The sequence below is a fragment of the Archocentrus centrarchus genome, chromosome 20, assembly GCF_007364275.1.
Source record: "Archocentrus centrarchus isolate MPI-CPG fArcCen1 chromosome 20, fArcCen1, whole genome shotgun sequence".
Lineage (NCBI taxonomy): Eukaryota > Metazoa > Chordata > Actinopteri > Cichliformes > Cichlidae > Archocentrus > Archocentrus centrarchus.
The window spans coordinates 18,241,271-18,263,658 of NC_044365.1; the positions used below are offsets into that span (position 1 = coordinate 18,241,271).

The 22,388-nt window shown below is 38.9% G+C and overlaps 1 protein-coding gene across 3 annotated transcripts in view; it reads left to right on the forward strand.

The window, feature by feature from the left end:
• Nucleotides 1–22,388, forward strand: part of LOC115799429 (cadherin-18) — a 105,671-nt gene that overhangs the window by 70,919 nt on the left and 12,364 nt on the right. For 2 of the 3 annotated variants that reach the window (XM_030756590.1, XM_030756591.1), the window contains 3 exons: nucleotides 8,940–9,076; nucleotides 12,001–12,122; nucleotides 14,723–14,840. In XM_030756590.1, the coding sequence (XP_030612450.1) occupies nucleotides 8,940–9,076; nucleotides 12,001–12,122; nucleotides 14,723–14,840 (377 nt within the window). The remainder of the gene's footprint in view (nucleotides 1–8,939; nucleotides 9,077–12,000; nucleotides 12,123–14,722; nucleotides 14,841–22,388) is intronic. The other variant, XM_030756592.1, reaches the window with a different exon arrangement.

The window sequence follows — 22,388 nt, forward strand, 5'->3', positions numbered from 1 at the left end:
TAGGTCATTAAGAGATAAATTAGGGAATATATAGTCAATGCTCATTTCGTGCTTGAACTCATGAGAAGCACTGGAGCTCATTTCTGCTTTGTATTCCACAGACTCCCTTGCTTCCAGTTTGATAACACTGTTGCTAGAAAGCCATTACAAGAATGTAAACATTGCCAGGAGAACACTGCCTTTTGTCATTATTAAATATTGAAGATAATTGTTCTTGACTTAGAAATGTGTATTTTCAGAACATTCTGTCAAGACCTAAAGTCCATTTAAAAGCTGTAGGGATTATTCTATTGATGTGCTTTAGTGGTGGCTAAACCAGGCTTTGAAAATCATAGAAGCATAAATATGTCTCCTTTGGCTCATGCTGCTTCTGCACTTCCATCATTTCCATGTGCCAGTTTGGTATTGTTATGCTTTCCCAAATCTTATTAATTCAAGGTTTTGTTTTCTGGTTTGATAGCCTGCATTTTTACATAAATTGGGCATAAACAAAAGTAAACAAATATTAGTTTCATAGTCTTTTGACCCTGGCTCGGTAGAATATAAGCCAGTCAAAATACAATCTCTTTGCATAATATTCTGAGGCTTCTTCTATAACTTGTACTGAGAAGAATACTAAAATAATTATAATAATTGGGTGGGATAGACTCTAAAGCCAGTGACTCTAAATTGGATAACCCATTAAGAAAATAGATGGATGGATATAAAGGTGAAAGGTTTCCAGAGGTTTAAAAAATACCCTAATTAAATTATCAGGGTTGTCACTCTCAAAAAAAAAATGTTACAAGTTTGAGGAATCAAATTTGAAATTGTTTACCAAGAGAGGGTCAAACAAGATTATGTTATTAGTTGGATCTGGGCACTATGACTATGATTTTTTTTTTTTTTTTTTAAATTGAGTATGACCAGAGGAATTGCATGAGGTGTGTTCACAATTCATTAAGATTTGCCTGACGTCCTCTTTGAAGAAGTTAGTTTCCTTGTGCAACTCTGGACCACTTCTGGCATTCCTGTTATTTTTAGATTTTTTTGAGAGTGTTTGTGTCAGACTAACCCGGATTACATGATGAGAATCATCACTGATAATGAGCGCTCCAGCAAGGCTCTGACACCAGTTTTTTTTTTAGTGAATGAATGCAGTGTCCAGCCCAAAGGTGGCACACAAGATCAGGAAACTGACCACGAGCACCAGTTTTTCTTGCCAATTACAGACGTGTGCACAGTGAATTCATCCCTGAGGTCAAACTGTTTTAAAACAGAATGTTGCTTGTAATGTCTGAGAAGAGCACAACATGTGGTTGTGTGCCACTGTTTACCATCGCATATGGCAATAAAAAGACAGGAGCCTTTTCAGCTTTACCAAACAACAATTGCTTGCCACTTGCTCTACTCACCAGATTTGTCTTCCTACAACTTTTTCTTCTTTCTCAAAATGTTTATTTAAGTTGAGGCATGATTGTCTTGCCACACTGGGCGAGATCCAGCAAGCTTCACAAATAAAACAAGTGCAAGTGGTCAGGACAGGACTAAAAGTAGCTCAGAGAAGCAGTTCAGCAGCTCAGAGAATGGTGAAGAGATGGCCACCAGACTGCCTATTTAAGTCAGATGTAATTTTGATTTTGATTTTTAACTTAACTTTAACTTATTAACTAACAAAGAAAAAAATTAAACATTTCCATCCAAATTCTTGCTATACATGAGAATTTGTACCTTTCCATTGTAAGTGACATACATTCAGCCAGATATCCCTCTTTTTTCCCAATTTCCCTTTCATGTAACGTTTTATGTCTTTCCATCTAGCATGGAAAGTAAGTGTGCACATGTTAAGGTTTAATCTGGGCAGCATAATAAGCACCATTCCCCCATCTTCCTTGGGGAGTTGCAGTGTTTTAAATTTCACCCTGGGTTCCTTCTCTGCCAAATAAATTCTAGAAATGATCTTATTCAAATTAGAAGACTGTTTCAAGAGAATTCCTACTGGGAGTGCCTGGAATAAAGAGGTATTGTGGAAGGATTTTAATTTTCATACTGTCAATTCTATGGCTAAGACTGAGGAAGAAAATAGTTCCACTTCTGAATGTCATCCTTACTTTTTGTCAAAAGGGGACCACGATCTATCTCTGCTAATGATGTTTCTTTTAGCAATGAGGAAAGTTATGAGCTTACTTAAAGTGGAATTCCTCTCTAAAGTGTTTTGGGGGTGTATAATTAAGAGTATGTGTTTCTGTATATTCAATTTTTATTCGGTATGTTTATCAGATGCTTCTAAAGGGTCATTAAATATAGAAGTGAGCTAGAGGGATTAATTAAATATAGTAAAATATCATCAGCATAAAGTGCCACTTTTTGTTCTTTTCCATTCATGCAAATGTCTTTAATTTCTATCTGTCTTTACCCAATGCACAAGAGGTTATTTATAAAGTGCAAAGAGTAACAGAAAGAGTGAGCATCCCTGTCTTAATGTTCATGTATACCAAATCTTTCAAGAGCTTTATATAGAAAAGTGCAACTCCCTGAGTCAAATGTCTTCTCAGAATCCAAGTTGATCAGGTAGGCTTCAAGATTATTCTGACCAATATGATTTAATATATGTAGTTATCATGTCATCTGTCTTTGTGAGATAAACCCTTTCTGATTGTTATGTATAAGGCCTGGGAGAATCTTTTCGAGTCTCTTGGCAAGGATAGCTGTATATAATTTCTTCTTCCTGCTCTTGTCGGAGACGGTCGCACTATCTCTCTCTCCCTGCCCTCCCCATCTCTCCGCTTGCTGCTTGCTGTGAGAGCGTCTTTTACACACTGTCCGAATAAGAACAAGATTGAAACATGGATCTGGCAAACTGGGCATTCTCCATCATTGATCGAATTTTTTCCACTATGAGACCCGGGACAGGGGAGCCTGCGTGTCCGAGTGGAACAGACCCGGTTGGATACGTCATCGACTCTTGGAGCTCGTGGAGACCTGTGTACTTCTCAGCCCTTGGAGTGGAAGACGTGGAAGACGCATATATATTCGGCTTTTTGGTAGCGGTATCTTCTCTGTTTGGGCTCGGTGGATACCTGCTTTACTGGCAAATTAAGAAAATCTGGACGGCGGTTCGACATCTGCAGAGGCTGCCGACCCAGGTGGAAGGGCTGAGCAGAGCCGTACAAACTCAGACTCAAAGCCTGGTGGACCTGAGCCGCAAGATTAGCGAGCTCGCAGGCGAGAGGGGTTAGATCAGGAGATATAGTTCGGTTCTGCACAGTGAGGACGGCAATCAACGAATTTGGAATATTGGATTTTTGAATGGTTTCCCAGTAAGACTGAAGGCTGTTGGAAAAACAAGCAGCCTGTTCCAAAACAACATTTGTTATCAGGAATTCGGCTCCCCTGCCGGCCTTGGGTTGGCAACCATATCTCTCTCCAGGGCTCTGTGTGCGGCTGCTCTTCCCCCCACTCCGCGTTGTGATTTGTGAAGCTGGGTCTGGTGTATCACGGCCGCTGATGAAATTCCACCACTATCAGCGAACTGTTTTGGCTGGAACCTGGCATCTGGCTCCACAATGCCCCCACCTCTCGTCTCCGTCTGCATCCCCTCCTGACCTGACCTCACCTACCGCTGCTGTCCTAGCTTTACATGTGCAAATGCTTTGCTAAGGTGTTTTTTTTTGGACCCTGGTGCAGTGCTCTTTTTGAGCACTGTACCAGATGACTTTTTTTTTTAACCTAACTTCCCCATGATGTGTTGTTTTCTCCTCCTGCCAAAGGTAGCGCTGCAAGTCGGCTGCATGACCCGAGGACACATATCCCCCTATGTGTGTTGTGTTTTTGTGTATTCTTCGATGGTGTTCTGTAACTGCAATTTCCAATGTGTGAACTTGTTCACCCACATGGCAATAAAACTTCATTCATTCATTCAATTTGTAGTCCACATTTAATACTGAAATCGATCTATATGAGCCACAATCTTGTTTGCCCTTTCCTCCTTTTAGAATAACGAAAAGATTGTTTCATGCCATAAGGGTGGCATTTTTTACATTTTTCAGAACAATATTGCAAACCCAAATAAGGTTTCAGTTCAGAAAGCCTTGTACTGTACCACCCCGACGGGAAGCCAATCTGGGCCAGGTGACTTGTTCGCTTTAAGCCTGGAGATGGCACTGTTTAATTCTCCCTCAGTTATTGCAGCTGTTTGTATTTTGTTAGTTAGATGTTTGTATCTTGTTTCCTGTTACAGCAGATAACTTTAGAGAATTCAAAAATTCACCAAATTGCTGATCACTCTCCAGGTGTGGTTGTGTATATAAAAGTCTATAGTACTTTTTAAATGCTCTTTGCATTTCATCTTGTTTATACCATACAATTTTTGAGTCTGGGTCTTTTACTTATATATAGTGTAATCTGTTGATTCATAGTATTTTTGTTTTTGTAAATACCAGCTTTTATTTCAATTTCCTGTGAGTAAAATATATTTGTTTAATTCCTTATTTATTTATTTTTGTCATCAAGTTTGGATTTTGTCCCTCCTGATGCTGTGTTTCAAGATCCTTTATCTCTTTATTAAGGTCTAATGATCTTAATTGTTTTGCCTTCTTTTCATTGACACAACAGGATATAATTCTACCCCTAACTGCTGCTTTTAAGGTATCCCACATTGTAACTGGATCTTCTTCCTCCTTATCATTTTCTTCTAGGAACATTTTTATTTCCTTTATAATTTTAATCTTAAACTGTGAGTTTTTTAAAATACTTGCATTTAGTCTCTGTAGTGTTCATGCTCTGTGCTTGAGTATGTACCTTGGGGCGAGGAATAAAAAGTATAGTCATGGCCGGAAGGGTAAGAATCTCTCCAGAGATCTAATAGACCCATCTCTGCCATTACAACATTATTTTTCCTATGCATGATGTGATGGCCAGACTTTTTGGTGAGTCTAATTTTGGGTTAAGATGGATATTCCAGTCTCCACCACATATGACAATTCCTGTAGCTCCTATCATTAAATCAAACATCTTCCTGTAAAATACAAAGTCACTTCCAGGAGCAGCATAAATGTTACATAATGTTATTACGTTATGTAATAACATTATGTATTAACATAATGTTATTACGTTATGTATCATCTACCTCCTGCACCGAGCTCTGACCCACCTGGAGAAGCCTGGAAGCACTGTGAGGATCATGTTCTTTGATTTCTCCAGTGCTTTTAACACCATCCAGCCAGGACTTCTGAGAGACAAGCTGGAACTGTCAGGAGTGGACCACCACATCTCCGAGTGGATACTGGACTACCTCACTGACCGCCCACAGTACGTGAGGACACAGGGCTGTGTCTCTGACAGGCTGGTCTGCAGTACGGGGGCCCCACAGGGAACTGTGCTGGCACCGTTCCTCTTCACCCTCTACACTGCAGACTTCTCCATCAACTCCCCACGCTGCCATCTGCAGAAGTTCTCTGACGACTCTGCCATAGTTGGCCTCATCACAGGTGAGGATGACTCAGAGTACAGACAGTGGACTCAGGACTTTGTGGACTGGTGCCAGCGGAACCACCTCCTGATCAACGCCGCTAAAACCAAGGAGCTGGTGGTGGATTTCCGCAGGCGCAGACCCACCACACGGACACCGGTGAACATCCAGGGAGTGGACATTGAGATAGTGGACTCTTATAAGTACCTGTGTGTTCACCTAAACAATAAACTGGACTGGACTCATAACACTGATGCGCTCTACAGGAAGGGTCAGAGCAGACTCTACCTGCTGAGAAGGCTGAGGTCTTTTGGAGTGCAGGGGACACTCCTGAAGACCTTCTATGACTCTGTGGGGGCATCAGCCATCTTCTATGCAGCAGTATGTTGGAGCAGCAGCTTGTCTACAGCTGAGAGGAAGAGGATAGACAAGCTCATCAGGAAAGCCAGCTCTGTCCTAGGATGTCCTCTCGACTCAGTGCAAGTGGTGGGAGACAGAAGGACTCTGACCAAAATAACATCACTGATGGACAAGGTCTCCCATCCCATGCATGAAACTGTTGCTGAGCTGGAGAGCTCCTTCAGTGACAGACTGCTGCATCCTAAATGCACAAAGGAGCGGTACCGCAGATCCTTCCTCCCAGCAGCTGTAAGACTTTATAACCATCACTGCTCCCAACAAAAACCACAATAGCCTACACAATGTAGGATAATATATAATATACTGTAAATAGTCCGGCCTGTTAAGGTTCAACACACAGGCACATCATGTACATTGTATATAGTGTTATTATTAGTAGTAGTAGTATTAAGGTTAATATTGTTTGTTGATTTATATATATTCTTTTCTTAATAGTGTGAATTATTATATCTTTATTTATATTTATAATAACTGCGGCTGCTGTTACACCCAAATTTCCCCTCTGTGGGACAATAAAGGCTGTTTCTTCTTCTTCTTCTTCTTCTTCTTCTTCTTCTTCTTCTTCTTCTTACAACACCATTTATTTTTCCTGCGACAATTTTATATCCCATCCCTCTTTATCCGATACCTCTGAAATATACTCAAATGGTGTTTATTGTTATGTTAAAATTGTCACTCCTTTCCTACATCCTGAATAATATATCCTTGAAAACTCCATTCTCTTTAGTTTTTCATGTTCTAATTAGGTAAGATGTGTCTCTTGCAAGAACAGTACTTGTGCATTTTCCCTTCTCATCTTTGACACTGACTTCTCTTGGCTGGATTTGAAATCCCTTTTACATTAAATGATATAACTTTGAGAACTTGCTTGTTCATAGATTTCTAAGTCAGTTGTCATAAGTGTGCATTGAACAAAACTACCCCAAAAGAGCAAATACGAACATACAAAAGGGAACATTTTTCAACGGAACATCATCAAAGTGGTGTAAAAGAGTGTTGCTAACGTAGAGGCCCATTTCAAGTGAGCCATGGGGGACCTTGTAGACTCAATGTCCCTGTAAGGGAAAGTCCCACATGACAACATTGGTGAGGCCCTAAAAACTGTCCATATACTTCACAGATGTCCAAAAGAAACAAAAGAATTAAAGTAATTAAAATCTGGATAACTTGCCAGTCAGGAGTTCCCTACTCCTTTAATTAGATTAAAAGTAACACACTGTAGAAATCCCATCTACCAGCATGTAGCGCTCAGTGGCACTGTTCTGGACATATACTGTAAATGATGTATATCATTCAAAAACATACCTGCTTTTGTGAGTCAATTGTAAGCCCTCAGTCTCCTGCTATTTTTCTGCCATGCTCTCCGAAGCACCTCCTCTTCCATTTGGTAGCTTCTGAACTTGAACAGGATGGATTGGGAATTTGAATGCATAGTATTATGCTTTGGCTTGAGAGTGTTCAAGCACATTTTTCAACAATCTGCCCCGAAAGCTGACTATCAGAGTGGCTGTAGCTCAGAAGGTAGAGCCGGTTACCTACTAATTGGAAGGTTGGCGGTTCGAGTCCTGGCTACTCCAGTCTCTGTGCCAAAGTATCCTTGGGCAAGATACTGAACCCCAAGTTGTTCTCCGATGTAACTGTCAGCGTATGTAAGTTTGTAAGTAGAAAAGCGCTATGATGATGATATTTTATTGATCCCACAATGGGGAAATTACAATTAACAGAACCAGAACCAGTCCATTTACCATGTCAGCACCTTCTTTTTCTTCAGGTATTCCAGAAATCCTCAAATTGTTTCTCCATGCCTGACCCTCCTGGTCAATAAGCCTTGCCTCCAGGTTAGCTTGGTGCTGCATTAGCTGCTTAATTAGCGATGATGTTACCTGTATTACAGTCTGCGTTTGAACAATTCTCCCCTCTGCTTCATCCACTCGATCATTTGCTCTCTTTACTTCTTTACGTTGCATGCTAGCATCCTCACCATGTGAGCATGGCTCCGGGGAGATGCATTGCCTACTACGCCTCTCCACTGTCTCATTTTCCATTGCATTCATGGTTGTCCTACTTCTAGCTGGAAACCCCCTTCTCCATCATTAATCAGAATATTCACCAATGTTCGAAAGAGGAGAGTTTTTGAGGGGTTATTTCACAAAACTGTTAGGGAGCTCACTGGCTAAACTAGAAGCCAAGAAGCCATTCCTAATGTAGGGAAAACAGGTAGAAAAGACTAAGGTATGCCATATTACACAAGAACTGGACTGAACTCTGTGGCAACAGGTCTTGAACTATTTGGTTCAAATCATCATCAGTATGTAAAAAAGAAGTCAGGAGAGAGGTTCAACAGTAAGCTTCCACAGGCATCTGTAAAATATGGTGAGTGCTCTGTCATGGTTTGGGGCTGTATTTCACCCTCACATGTTGGGGATCTTCTCAAAAATGATGGAATTATGAATGGAGAAATATAACATCAGATTAGGATCCACCATGCACTAACATCTGGAAAGCATCTGACTGGCAGTGTTTCATTTTTCAGCACAATAGTGATCCCAAACACACTGCAAATGCAGTAAAAGCATACATGGGTAGACACAAATTTAAACACTATCAGTTATGGACTGGCCTCCCCAGAGCCCAGACCTCAACATTATTGATGCAGTGTAGGATCATTTTGATAGAGACTGGAACAAAGGGCAGCCAACATCCAAAGAAGAGCTCTGTAATGTCCTTCAAGAAGCCTGGAGAAGTATGCTAAAAGCTAATTAAAGGGAAGAAAGCTTGCCTTGAATTGTACAAACTCTGTTTTGCCTTATATACTGCATTTCCATGTATGTATGCACTTAGTTCCCATTTTTTTTTAGAAAATATAAAAAAAATGAAGGGTGGGCCATTGATTGAATTTATGCTTGTCTTTTTTGTATTTCTCTTTAAACTGCTTATTGTACTTGTGAACTTCTAAATAAGAATTTAGTATTTGAAAAACTTGAGGGCATCTCAATGTAAAGAGTGGATTTCACTGAAGGTTTGTACTGTATATATAGCATTTAATAAGATTTTATTTCTCTTTCAATAGATACTTATTGGACAGCAAGGATGAAGGTATAAGTTACTTCAGAGTTGATGAATACAGTGGAGTTATATATACAACGCAGCCCCTGGACAGGGAAGACATGCCTTGGCACAACATCACTGTTATGGCCTCGGAGGTTGGTAGGTACCCAGGTTTCTTTCCCATAGATCACATCTTTACAAGAGTGAGTAAATGTGATGCAGCTGGTACAGCTGTTTACTCATATGTGAGTGGTCATGAGTGGGTAGAGGTGATGCCAACCATATTTTTCCAACCAAGGTTTTCCTACATTCATAATTGCTTGCCATCTTAACAAAGCGGATGAGGCTTTGTTAAGATGCAAGCAATTATGAAGTAATTTATTTTATTTATTAATATTTTTTGTAAGAAGGCTGGAAATTCAATATTTTTTCCTCTTAAGCTTATATGAAGTAACAACTTGACTTTGTTGTAGCGCTACAATTTCAGGGCAGTTAATTAAGGTTAATTTTACAGTTGTTATATTTTACAAAGTGGATTTTATGGTTTATGACATTCATAAAAAATAATTTACCCCTTGTAAAGGTAAATAAGTAAATAGGGAGGGTAGAAAATATGCACTGCACATAATGAACTGAATGTTCATAAACACTTGAAATGCTGTAATGCATTTGCTGAAAGAGGCACTCAAGAGAGTGATCTTTCTTTCCACTCTTGCTTTGTTTCGCTCAAGCAATAGGAGGTATTATAAATCAGAATTGCATTCAAATTATGGGGGGGTTCTGTGCCATGACAGTATGATTTAAAAAGTAGAAATTACAAAATAAGTATGTGCTGTAGCTCTACCCGAGAGGTTTTTTTTTTATGCTCTCCCACCAGATAACAAGACACCCCTGAGGGGATCATATAGTCAGACAGAGGGTAAAATTGGAGTCAAAATCAATATCAACAAAAGAAGATTCCAAAAGGAATAAGCACATGAATCTGCGCTGAACAGTTCCCCTCTTTCTACAGAGCAAAATTTTTATGTAGATAACTCATCTTATTTGAAGATGCCTCAGAACGATGTATGTCAGCGGACACTCTCACTGCTTACTTGTAGTAATTATTTCATAATTACCAATTAAACATTTGGGAAGAATACACAAAAACATTATGTACTATAATGAAATTATTGTCAGCCAAATTATATTATGGCTCACAGTGGACAAGCTGTACCCACTTCTGAATCGATAAATGCTTAAATTCTTCTTATTTTGACATCCCAAAAAAAAAAAAAAGGTTTAATTGACAGAGCATAAATGTGTGCTATTTGAGTTATGCTGCAAAAATACAATTTAATTTGAATAGTAAATAACAGAAAAATCATTTCTATAATCATTATCAAGAAAATTGCTTACAGTTAAGTAATTGAGTTTTGTAGTTAATAAGGAAGGTATGCAGCTGTTATATTTCTATACATATCAAGATAGTTAAGTGACATTATTAGCAGCAATATAAAAATAGCCAACAGAATTTAAACACGTCAGTAATAAATTAATGGTCTCAAAAAAAACAACAGTAAGTGATAATATTTGCATATTGATTAGAATGTTTTTTTTCTTATAATTAACTAAAAAATCAAATTAGTCTCAATTGTTTGAGTGTCCTTTCCTGCAGTTGAAAATTAATTAAATCAATACACGCCCCTCTAACTTCAATTGCTATCAGGTAACTTGGATAATTTGTAATCACAATTAGGCAAATCTCTCGCCAGGCGAGTGGGATTCTGAATGCTAATGTTTCTTTTAACTTCTCTTCAGTATTCAAGGATACGTTACATGCCAAGACACTCTCAAAGGCAGAAGAATGATAAATTTTTACCTCTTTGAATGAGCAAGGACACAGTGTCATCGAGACAAAGCACCAAACAGTTCGCTGTAACCATCCTGCAGAGATTTTATCCCGAGCAGGCACAGGAATAGATGGACTGTCCAAGCTGAGAAAGTGATTAGAGGATAAATATATGATAAAAACATTTTTTTGGAGTGTTTTGGGGTTTTAAATTGGTATTTTACAGTGGAAATATGGTCTTAGAATACCATCAGTATAATGTCAAATCTTAGTAGGTGGTGGTTGGGGGGGGGGGTAGCCGTACCAAGACAAGTAAGTAAAAATCTAGAATCATTAATTTAAATGAAAGACATGCACACCTGTGTTTTTATATATACATATGGTCACAGAAGGTTTTGCTGAGGAAGCATGCTATTTTTCAGCGCTGTTCTGGTACACTCTCAATGTAAAACAAGCTCGCACCTGGAAGCTACAAAACAACTCTTCTGTCAGTGACAGAGGAGCCGCAGGCTTCTGAGGTTAACTAGATTGCTCAAGGGCCATTGCTGTGGGGCCAGAGAGAAATCACATGTGACCTGTACCCTCCCAATCATATTAAGACTACCTCAAGCTGCCAGTTTTTGACACTTACATTTATAAATTTAGTCTTCTTCTTAAGTCATAAAAGCCTTTTTGTTAGATGTTTTTGCATTCTTGGCCCCTAACATCCTGTCCTCAACACTGTATAGATTGCAATGCAATTGTAGTTTCACTAAATTGGGTTTAAAAACTAAATGATTGGGGTGCCGGGGTGGCTCAGTGGGTGAGCAGGCATCTATGTACGCCGTGTATGGACCCGTGACCCTTTGCTGTGTATCGTCCCCCATCTCACGTCCCTGTCTTTCTTCACTGTTCACTATCTAATAAAGGGAAAAACTCCAAATAATATAAAATAAATAATTAACTAAATTTGTAAGAATACAAAAAATAAAGTATTTTGCATGTAAGATGGGTTATGCATTATAACCAAGCTGAAGAAACAAAAAGGCCACACAGAGATGATTGTATAAACTTTAATAAACAAAGTTGTCTTCTTCGACATTGCACCCCTCGGTGCTTTTATGACAAACCCAAAGATAAAACCCATAAACACTCAAAGAAGAAGAGCACAATGTGTCCTAGTTTCAAATCGCAGTGTTGAATGTTTTACTTTGCTATTAAGGCTCATGCTTGGCTTTCATCTTTTTTGTCTCTCTTTCTTTCTTTGCTTCAGACAATCCCAGCCTTCTCAGTCATGTTCCTGTTACTGTTCAGGTGCTCGACGTGAATGACAATCCGCCAGAAATAGCAACAGAAGAAGAAGTTATTGTCTGTGAGAGCTCAAGGCCGGGACAGGTGAGTGGTGGGGACTCTCCTGGAAAAACACAAAAGCGCCTGTTTCAGTTGTTTTTTCCTCATCTCTGTCTTTACATATTGAAGCCTTCCTTTAAGTCAGAAACATGTCAGCAGTAAGGGGCTGTCCATTAAGCACAGTCATTTCCCTGACTATGTAAATTCTGCACCGAACTGTTGTTTCCCTCAGTAGTTGGGGTTGCGCACTGAGAGCTGAACAGTAAGAGACTGTGAAGGCACTGGAGAGAGCTGCTTAATCATCCCTCATTCAAAATGAGTATCTCAGCAGCAAACCATGACAGCTCTAAATCGAAGCTCATTCCAATTTGCACTCAGTAGTCTTTGATTCATTCAAATTAAGAAGGTTTTTTTGAGATACAGCGCGATCAGCAGCATGGAAAATGGCTGAAAGGCTGGTTCGGCAAAGGATGATGAAGTAAAGACTAGGAAGCCACAACTAAATACATTTTTAATAGTTTTGAGCTGTTGGAGGAAAACTTTGAAGAAAAGTTCGAATGAAAGTTTATATTAAATTTGTATTAAGGTTACATTGTAGCCTGAGGGTTCTTGGCCCAGGGGATTATCTGGTAAGTATTATAATGCACTGAATGAGACAGTGGGATACCACTATTCAGAAGACAATGCATGTGAAAAACAGAGCTTCTCATTAATGTTTCAGAATCTGTTTTGTTTCTTTTTTTCCCCCCTTTTTTTAAATACCACAGCAGTGGGATTTTTTTTTACATCGATTGGAAGATGACAATCAAAATTGTAACATGACACCCATTTCCAATTAAACACTAATATCTCTAATCACATCTCAAGGTTTATTGCAATGCATTTAACTTTATTACAAGTTTTCTTTCCATAATTTTTCATATGGTATAAAACAGAGTTTCTCTAACAGAACATCTAGCGTGGGGCTAATTGTTTAAAGAGTTAAAATGACCAGTTCTTACATGGGTGACCTCTTGCATACTTTTTAAAAAACTACATGGCTGAACAAATTTATTAGACCACCTGTCATAAAAAACAAGAAAACACAATCTTTTAGAAATCTGTCAAAAACTTGTTTAAATCTAAAAATGACTGAATTCACATTTTTATACCCAAACATACACTCGACTTTTCTTAGAAGTCAGAAATTAATCAAAGATAACAATCAACCACTAAAACTATTTCTTTTCCAGTTCAATAATGGAATTAAATAACTGTAATTTGGCCTCATAATCAAAAAATAATATAATAATGTGCTTTACTATTTTTTTCACCAAACAGCAGCAATTAATTTTGCCATTACAGAAACATAAACATTATTTTGGTAATTATCAATACTATTAATCCAGGAGAGCTGTGGTATAAACCTTACACTGGGTGTTGGTCTAATAAAGTTAAGCGCTGTGCATGTAAATCTGTTCAGAAAGGTGCTCCTTTTTAACCACCCAGTCATACAGTACAGGGGGTATGAGTCATTATCCTGACAGCCCTACAATTTGTAACATTTTAGGTCAACTTACCCTATTGTTGGAATGAAGTGTTGTTTAGTTTGGCAAGTTACACTTTCAGTGCAACAGATGGGCTGTTTTAGGGTCTTATTTTTTATCTGATGGTGTGGCAGTACAACAACAACAATATGCCAACAGTAAGATGGGAATATTCTCAGCTCAACAGTCACAGACTGAACTAATGTGTAAGGATTTTTTTTTGTTGTTTTTGTTAAACCAAACCTCTTAATTAGCTCAAAGATCACTGGACAGGTTCAGCCTAAAGGACTATAACGCCCTTGTTCTTAAAACAGAGCTACACTCCAAATAATGGATTAATGGAACACAATTTTTGCACCCACTATCAAACCATGCAGATATGTTCATGCTGACAGCCAACTGTATAGCTCCATCTGATTTCCAAACATCCCATTCTACTGAGTTTTAAGAAAAATCATTTTATCACGTGTCTATTATTTTTCAACACTGATTAAAACCAAAGCAATTAGACCTTAGCTTTGGAGCCACTGGAAGATAGAGAGCTCTGCTGCACTCAGCCACTCTGTCAAGCATGCCATCCACCTAAGTATAAATACACACAATAGACAGAGGCTTGAGCAAGTGCATCAGGAGACGAAAAAAAAAATGTCCCTAATCCCACATTTTAAACTTTATCTTGGTGACAGAGGGTATCGGGTCATTGTTTTCTCTCAACACTAGCCCGCCGTGTTCTCACTGTGTCTTTTACCAATTAAGGGTAGTAATCTGACAAAAGTGGCAGTAAGGTTGCCCCGAGAGCACCGCTTTCATTGTTAGATTCCAACTTCCCCTCGTGCAAGCCAAAAGCTCTCAGATGTGTCACATCCAGATCGTCTCCTTCAGGCACCACACACAAGTAAAGGGGGGAAAAAAAGTTACATGATCATTTGGCTGTAGGTCAGAGGCACTCTGACTGTGACTAATTATGATCAACAAATCACAAGACATGCTACAGAAGCTAAATCAGCTTCTTGTCCTCTGTGCAGTCAGAGTGAGTGTTTCTAAGTGGTGGGGCAGATAATTAAATGTTGCAGGTGTCGTCTCTGAAAAGTGATTTATCCTTTGTCTCCTAAACAACAGGTGATCCAGACTGTCACAGCAGTGGATAAGGATGACTTTGCCAACGGACAGCGGTTTTCCTTTGCTTTACCAAGCCAGCTACCAGTAAATCCCAACTTCACCCTTAAGGACAATGAAGGTAATTAAAGTGATCAATATGTTTGTTTGCATTTCTTATGAGTTTTGCACTCTGCCTATAGAGATATCCTCATTGCTCACGTTTCAAGAGCCAATAATCTGCACTGGTATCCTTGCACCTTGGAGGTGCAATAGAAATATTCTGTCTGTCAGCTGGGTATGGTAAGCATCTGACGACTCAAATGCTGTCAGTAGTACCTACTGTGAGTCAGGTTTGCATGAAACATAAGCATCATAGAGGGTTGGCATGTTTGAGCATTGTGTTGTCAAATGGATTACCTGCTCAGGCACTCTCTCTTTCCACCTCCTGTGTGCATTATTTTGTTCCAGCCCAGGGCCAACAGTGGGTGTTACCATGGCAACAATTTAAGTCTAAGGGGAATACCTAGCCCTGGGTTGGTCTGCAATCACAGTGCTTTTAAAAGCTCTCAGTCTGAAGATCTCACAGTTTCCCACTGAGAAGAGGAGTTCACACAGCACTCCAGATGAATCTCTGAGCCAGAGAAGGGCATAAAAACAGAGAGGAAGGTAGAATGAGAGAGATCAAAAAATCAATGTGATAACCAGAGATGAGTCTGTTTAGCCCTTGGTCCAGTTACTTCCCACCACAAGAATTCCCTTACCTACTTCAGCTACATTAAAGTGCAGAGGGAAGTTTTGCTGCATTCATGTAAGTGTCACTCAAAGACGTCTCTAACCCCCTGCACACCTCCACACCTGAGGGGTGCATAAATCAGCACTTCTCCAAGAACATTTCAGTGGGTAATTTGGCCTCTGTTTGTATCAGTTTTACACATAGCGTGCATACAGGGCAGGCCTGCAGTCACATGCTGAACCTTCAAGAAGTGGTGCAGTGCAAGAGTTTTTCAGTTTGAGCTTGCTATAAATCCTACAACTATTTAAGATATATGTGTGTGTGTGTGTGTTCTGGGAGAAAAAAACAAAACAAAAAAAAAAACTTGTTAAAATTGTTCTCATTTTTGCCACTTTGAAGGGTATGAAGACACACACCTCGACCGTCACATAAACATCTCTTACTGATTTGCCATATGTTGTGCTAAAGTGACCATATTTAGCTTTTTTGGGTTTTACTTTATGGTGTTATATTCCTTTTTCTACACATTAAAAGCCTGCCAGGTAACAAAGCCCAAATTCTCATCAAAGGGACAAAGTAGTGCAGATGAACGGCCTGCAGGGTTTCATTTGTGGTATATGATTTTCTTCCATCAAATGTTATGAGCAAACAAGTTTTCCTGGATTCCCTCTTCACTCTGGCATCTCAGTAACACACAGTGGATTAATTTTATTTTTGATGGCGCTCTTCAGTGTTGGCACATTGTGCGGTTAACGTGGTTAAAGTATTAGCTCAAACTTTATGCCCATACGCAAAAATTTTAAACTTGGAAGAAAGTCATCCATTAAATAGGTTCTGCACCGGGCCGTGCTTCTCCTCTCTACAGAGTTTTATGACATTTGGCTTAGTTGTTTAGTAGCTGCTTGTGCAGGAGTCTCTTGTTTGGGCCAGATTCTGTTTTAAATAAAGGTTTGAACTCCGGTTCTGTGTCAACCATCGGAAATTTGAGTCGTACTAGAGATCAACTAATTGCAATTTTCTTGGCTGATTCTGATTTCTGATTTTTCAACTGATTATGAACTGGAAATGAATTGCTGTACACCCACCTTTACCTGACATATTTTACCTTACCAAACAAAAGCAGGTGCAGCCGATTTATGTAACAAAACAAATGTCAGGTTCTTAGATCATTTTCCAGTGTATCTAGAACTTCACCAGATAACAGGAGATTGACCCTTCTCTTGTTTTCTCTTGTTTCTTCTAAGTGCTCCAAAGCTTAGTTCTTCACTTGTTTCCATAATTGCTTTCATACCTGCTTTTATCCTTTGCTCATACTGAGGCTGCTGGCTTGTGGCTCTGAGCTCTTTCTAGCTTTAGCCACTTTTCCTTTGTTAGCTTCTTTAAAATGCCTTTGTGTAAGTGTCTCATTAGGTTACAAACATGTTCACGTTTCCCCTTGTGGTTTGCTTGAGCAAGCTTTGTGTTTTCACTCACTCCCACTCGAACAGTATAGAGTGTGACTGTGAGTGTGCACGTGGCTATTTTCCTGTGTAGGTGTGCGCGTGTTGCGTATGCGTGAAATGGACCAGCTCATAATCGGTCATAGCGATGTTGAGGGTTCCTGAGATGCACCTGGGGGACAGAGAAAGGAGGCTTACCAGAGGAGCACGACAGTTCCTTTGTGGAAGTGTGTTTTTCTTGAACGTGTTCCCTGGAATATACAAACTATAGTGGGAGGAGGCCTCTTTAAACAACTTAACAGGAAGAATTAAAGTAGAGTTCAAAGACCTGGTCACAGTGACAGTCTTTGTTCTGCTTTCTGTCTATTTTGACATCAGGTGTATTTTATAGTTGTGAACATTAGAAATAAAATGGTGCTCCTGATTACAAGTATCAGAGTGCACAGGTGTGCACTGCATATCTGTGACTATAAGATGGACAAGGAGTATATCATGCAAGTTAAGCTCCTAAAACTCTACACTTCCAGCCCACATACCCGTCATTTGAAAATATTTCTCACTCCTGCAAAATGATTTTCTCAAAAGTTCTTAGATTTATTACAACAGAACCATCTGCAGTAAAATATTCCCAAAGCATTAAAAAAGAAACTCTTCATTTCTTGAAGGATGGATAGCAGGATTAGTTTTTTCATGCTGTTTGAGTAATAGTGCTTTTCATTTTAGAATTCATTTAGATTGTACTGCATGCCATCTCATAGCTTCTTGTTTTTCTTTTTTTTTTTTTTTTTTTTTGTTTTTTTGACATACCAGATCTTTTATATAATCCTATATGGGATCTGTCACGGGGTGTGTTATGGCCTAGGAAGATGGAGGGTTTTTTTTTAGGGATACATTATATCAAAAGGAATAAATCCACAATACAGATTCTACAATAATCATAATTTGAAACTTTTGTACCTCCTAGTATTTCCCCATTATGTTAGCACAGAAGTGCTAACGACTGTCTTAACTCCACTATACAGTTATTTTCCGAGATGAAGGAGAGACACCTTCGATTACTCTCAGAAGCACACCATTCCCTCTCATTCCAAGGCCAAAAATTCATATGACTAATCACACAGCATTCAGATTATCATTTGTTACTTTCTGATCTTTTAATTTGCTTGCCTACTCATTTATACCACAATTCCTTGTCCACTTAGGATGATTCATATCACCTTTTATTCTAAATTCTTCTCTCATCTGCATAAACCGCTCTCTGAAATGTTAAGCTGCTCTACTCAGAATTAAAGTAGTTTCAGTCTTCTCAAATCTTAGAGCCTGCATTTGCACTTGAACTGAGAAACTGGTGTAAAAATCATGTATGCAGCTTCCTGTTTCCACTGTGTTAGTAGGTATGTGCCTGCTCACAATATCTGAGAGAGAGAGAAGCACAGTGAGCCATACTGTTGACTCCAGTGTCTGATAATTAAAGTAAGTTCTTCACACTCAAAGCAGCTTCTTTCATTGCTGTTGTAGCAGACCAACAGTTGGTAGCAGTTCTGTGCCAAGGCCTAATACCCCCCTCTGTTGTTGTGCAACTGATGAAAATCCCTCTCAGTCACTCACAACTAACTCTCTCATGACCTCCTTTCCTCCTCAATTACAATTTGCACAATGGATCAACATGAAACTTGAATTATGGTGGATTTGTGCACAGATTTTTGCACAAGGAAACCACGTTTAATTAGACTCACCAATACGTTTTTAGTTAATTGACCAATTTGCAGTGCATTGCACCTTTTTCATTCTTGGAATTTAACATTAGCTTTAAAAGAGCCTGTTAACTAAACTTATGTGACTTTTTTTTTTTTTAACTTTACCACATCAGTAGCTGTTATCTTGTTACTGCTGGTGTGTTTCCTGTGGAGATGTGCAGCAGAACCGGCTCTGTTTCACACATTCAGTTCAGCAAAGAAGTTGAGGGAGGATTTTTAGCTAAAAAGGAAAATACAGATTTAGCCTTAGTATTAGATCAGTGCCTTTTGCTTGCAGTGGAGTTGAAACCAGGACACCTGAAGTACTGAGCTGCTATGCAAGATATGTTGATGCAGTTGAAGTGGTGGATGTGCTACAATAACTGCAGGTCAAGCTCCTACAGCATTATTAGGCACCATTAAACAATAGGATGCTTCTGCTCAGCTGCTCTGGGAAAGCACTTTGTGACAAACCTGTTCTGTTAAAAGCCCTTTAAATATAGTCAACTTAACTATGCTTAGATTACAGTGACTGAATGCCTCTTTGATCTTGTTATCTGTCACATTGTGATGACACTTTCTTCTAAAAAGGCAATTAAACTAAGCCTATCATCTCTGAATAAGCCACAGACACAAATAGATCAGTTGATTTCTGAAGGCATTTCCTTCCATACAGACAACCTTATAATATTTCAGTTAATCAGCCATTCTGAAAGAAGCACTGTCAAGCCATAGCTATGTGGGACGTTTAATTAGCTTTTATGTCATTCACACTTCACTTGCTATCGGTGTTTCACTCCTAGATTCCCAAGCACCTATTATCTGCTGAAACAGCATGGTTTGTGTAGACCTGTCATGTGCTGTTTTGTCAAAACCTATAGCAAACAACTGAACGCTGTCAGAAACTCACACTGAAATATTTGATCAGTCTTTCTTTAATTTAATTGAAGTTCAATTATTTTTCTCAATACTTATGATTTGAGAAAAAATTTACATATTTTTTCTGTGCCTTCTGTGTTCCACATTTTTATTTTCTTATCTGCCCTAACTACTTCTATTCCTTTGTTTCTTCCTGTTTTATTTTGAAGGGTAATCCCTCAGGCTTTTACTTACTCATGTTGTTCTCTTCCCACCCTCACTAGTGTTTGTTTGAGGTTATCTGTGCATTATCACCTTCTCCCTAGTGTGTAGTTCGTCTGTGTCTTTTCTAATGTCTTTGTCAGAGTAACAAGCCGTCATGCATTCTCTGTGTGTTTCCGGAGTTAGTCTTTTTCTCCTTTTGGAAATTTGTGTTTTCCTTGTTTTTATTTTTCCTGCAACCCTGCTGCAGGCCCCTTTTTTGTTTCACAATGTTGAGATTAGAGTTCCTTTTATTACCACTTGCCAGTCAGTCTAGCTTTTTATGTTTGAAACTAGGTCTTTTTTTTTTTTTTAATTTAACCCAAAATTATGGTGGCAAGAACTCATGTGCATAAGCTTATGTGAGCAGAAAGGCCTCAGCAGTCACATTATATAACTGAACAAATTTGTTACCACATAAGACAGATGCATAACAGCACTCTGCAAAAGAAAAAGATCAGCCTGAAATGAACTTAAAACATGCAAAACATAACCCTTTAACGCAACATGATAACCACAAACCCAAACACAAACAGCTATCTGTTGACAGTGTTCAACATATTGTGACTGATGTGACAGCTAAGCTGAGTAACATCAGTACATGTTTAATATAGGAGTAACTTTTTAAGGGATGGAAAGAATTGTAAAGATTTTGTTCAACTTATACATGAAATGCCTTTGTTTGCCTATATTAGGGCTCGGTCACGGTTTGGTGACCCCCCTGGCCAGCTAGAGAAAAATGTGTATTTCCTGCCCAGCTGGTAGGTGGTTGCTGGAGGCTGCTGGCTGCAACCAGATGACAAAGAGGGTGCTGCATCAAAATCCTACTTGTGATTGATTTGGTTGTTTAGGAGATTGCCATGGTCTTCCATAGTTTGTCAACTTGTCTGCAACCACTTGCCATTTACTCTCGGAGCTGTAGTGAAACTTTAAAAAAGTGCAATGGAAACGGAAAGTGTTCACCTTCAATGTAAAAGTTGTGCATCACTGTCTTCTATGCAAACTACAGGTGACCATGGAAATCTGCTAGCATCCAAAGCAATCGCAAAGAGGTTTTTAGTACAGTACCATATACGTCTTTGTTATTACTTTCAAACTAGCAATTGTCTGCAACCTCCTGCAATGACCTGCCAACCAGTTAGAGAATACACATTTCTCCCTCACAACAGGTGGTTACCATGGGGGTCACTGACCAGTCTTTAGTCCTGTGCGAATGGAGAAGAAGAAGAAGAAGAAACAGCCTTTATTGTCCCACAGAGGGGAAATTTGGGTGTAACAGCAGCCGCAGTTATTATAAATATAAATAAAGATATAATAATTTACACTATTAAGAAAAGAATATATATAAAATCAACAAACAAGATTAACCTTAATACTACTAATAATAACACTATATACAATGTACATGATGTGCCTGTGTGTTGAACCTTAACAGGCCGGACTATTTACAATATATTATATATTATCCTACATTGTGTAGGCTATTGTGGTTTTTGTTGGGAGCAGTGATGGTTATAAAGTCTTACAGCTGCTGGGAGGAAGGATCTGCGGTAACGCTCCTTTGTGCATTTAGGATGCAGCAGTCTGTCACTGAAGGAGCTCTCCAGCTCAGCAACAGTTTCATGCATGGGATGGGAGACCTTGTCCATCAGTGATGTTATTTTGGTCAGAGTCCTTCTGTCTCCCACCACTTGCACTGAGTCGAGAGGACATCCTAGGACAGAGCTGGCTTTCCTGATGAGCTTGTCTATCTTGTCTATTGCTTTGGCAATCAGTTTCACAGAGACTGCCAGAAACCTTCAGCAACCACTTGCAACTGGTTGTCAAACACACTTTTCCCCCCGTGACCAGAGGTTGTCAGAGGGTTGCTAACAAGTCTCTAGGGGTATATGACTGTGGCCTAACACGTATGCAAATATGCATGTTTAGGCTCACTGGCACAGTTTGTTAACCTCACCAAACTAGTAACCTTTAGCAATAAGTTGCTTATTAAAACTGCTTGCCAGGAGACATTAACCTGTTAGCTTGAACTATACGGTATGAAAAGACTCATCGTGTTTCAAATGTTAAGCCAGAGCATATAAGCCCTCCCACAATATCAAATCTTTAGGAGCATTATGGTTTCACAGTAAATTATAACCTTAATTGAATTGGCAGAAAACTGTGTTTCAACATTATTCATTCAATTTCAAGTGACCTTGTTTCTCTGACAAAAGCTTATTTGAAAAAGAAAGAAAGAAAGAAAGAAATTGCCTATGTTTTATGAAATAGGTCATGAACACATATGGCTATGATATACTACCATTAAAAAAAAAAAAAAAAAATATATATATATATATATATATGTATAAAGTTCTTTTTCTGCCTTTCCTTAGAAACTACCCCATATCATTGATCTGTGATCAATGATACATTTTCAGTATCTAAAGTAAAATCAAATTTCAGCAATTTTCGGTGATATATAGGACACAGGTGTTGGCACCTTGTGCCAAGATTGTCAGATTTGATTCCTATGCCTAACATGCCTTTGACACACTTGAATAAAAGCTACATTGATAAGAACCTAATCAGATAGTATTTAATTTTGGAGCAATGCTCAATATCAAATGCTCTTTGATACTGTAGAAAATCTTTATCTGAGAATGTCTCATGGTTATTGT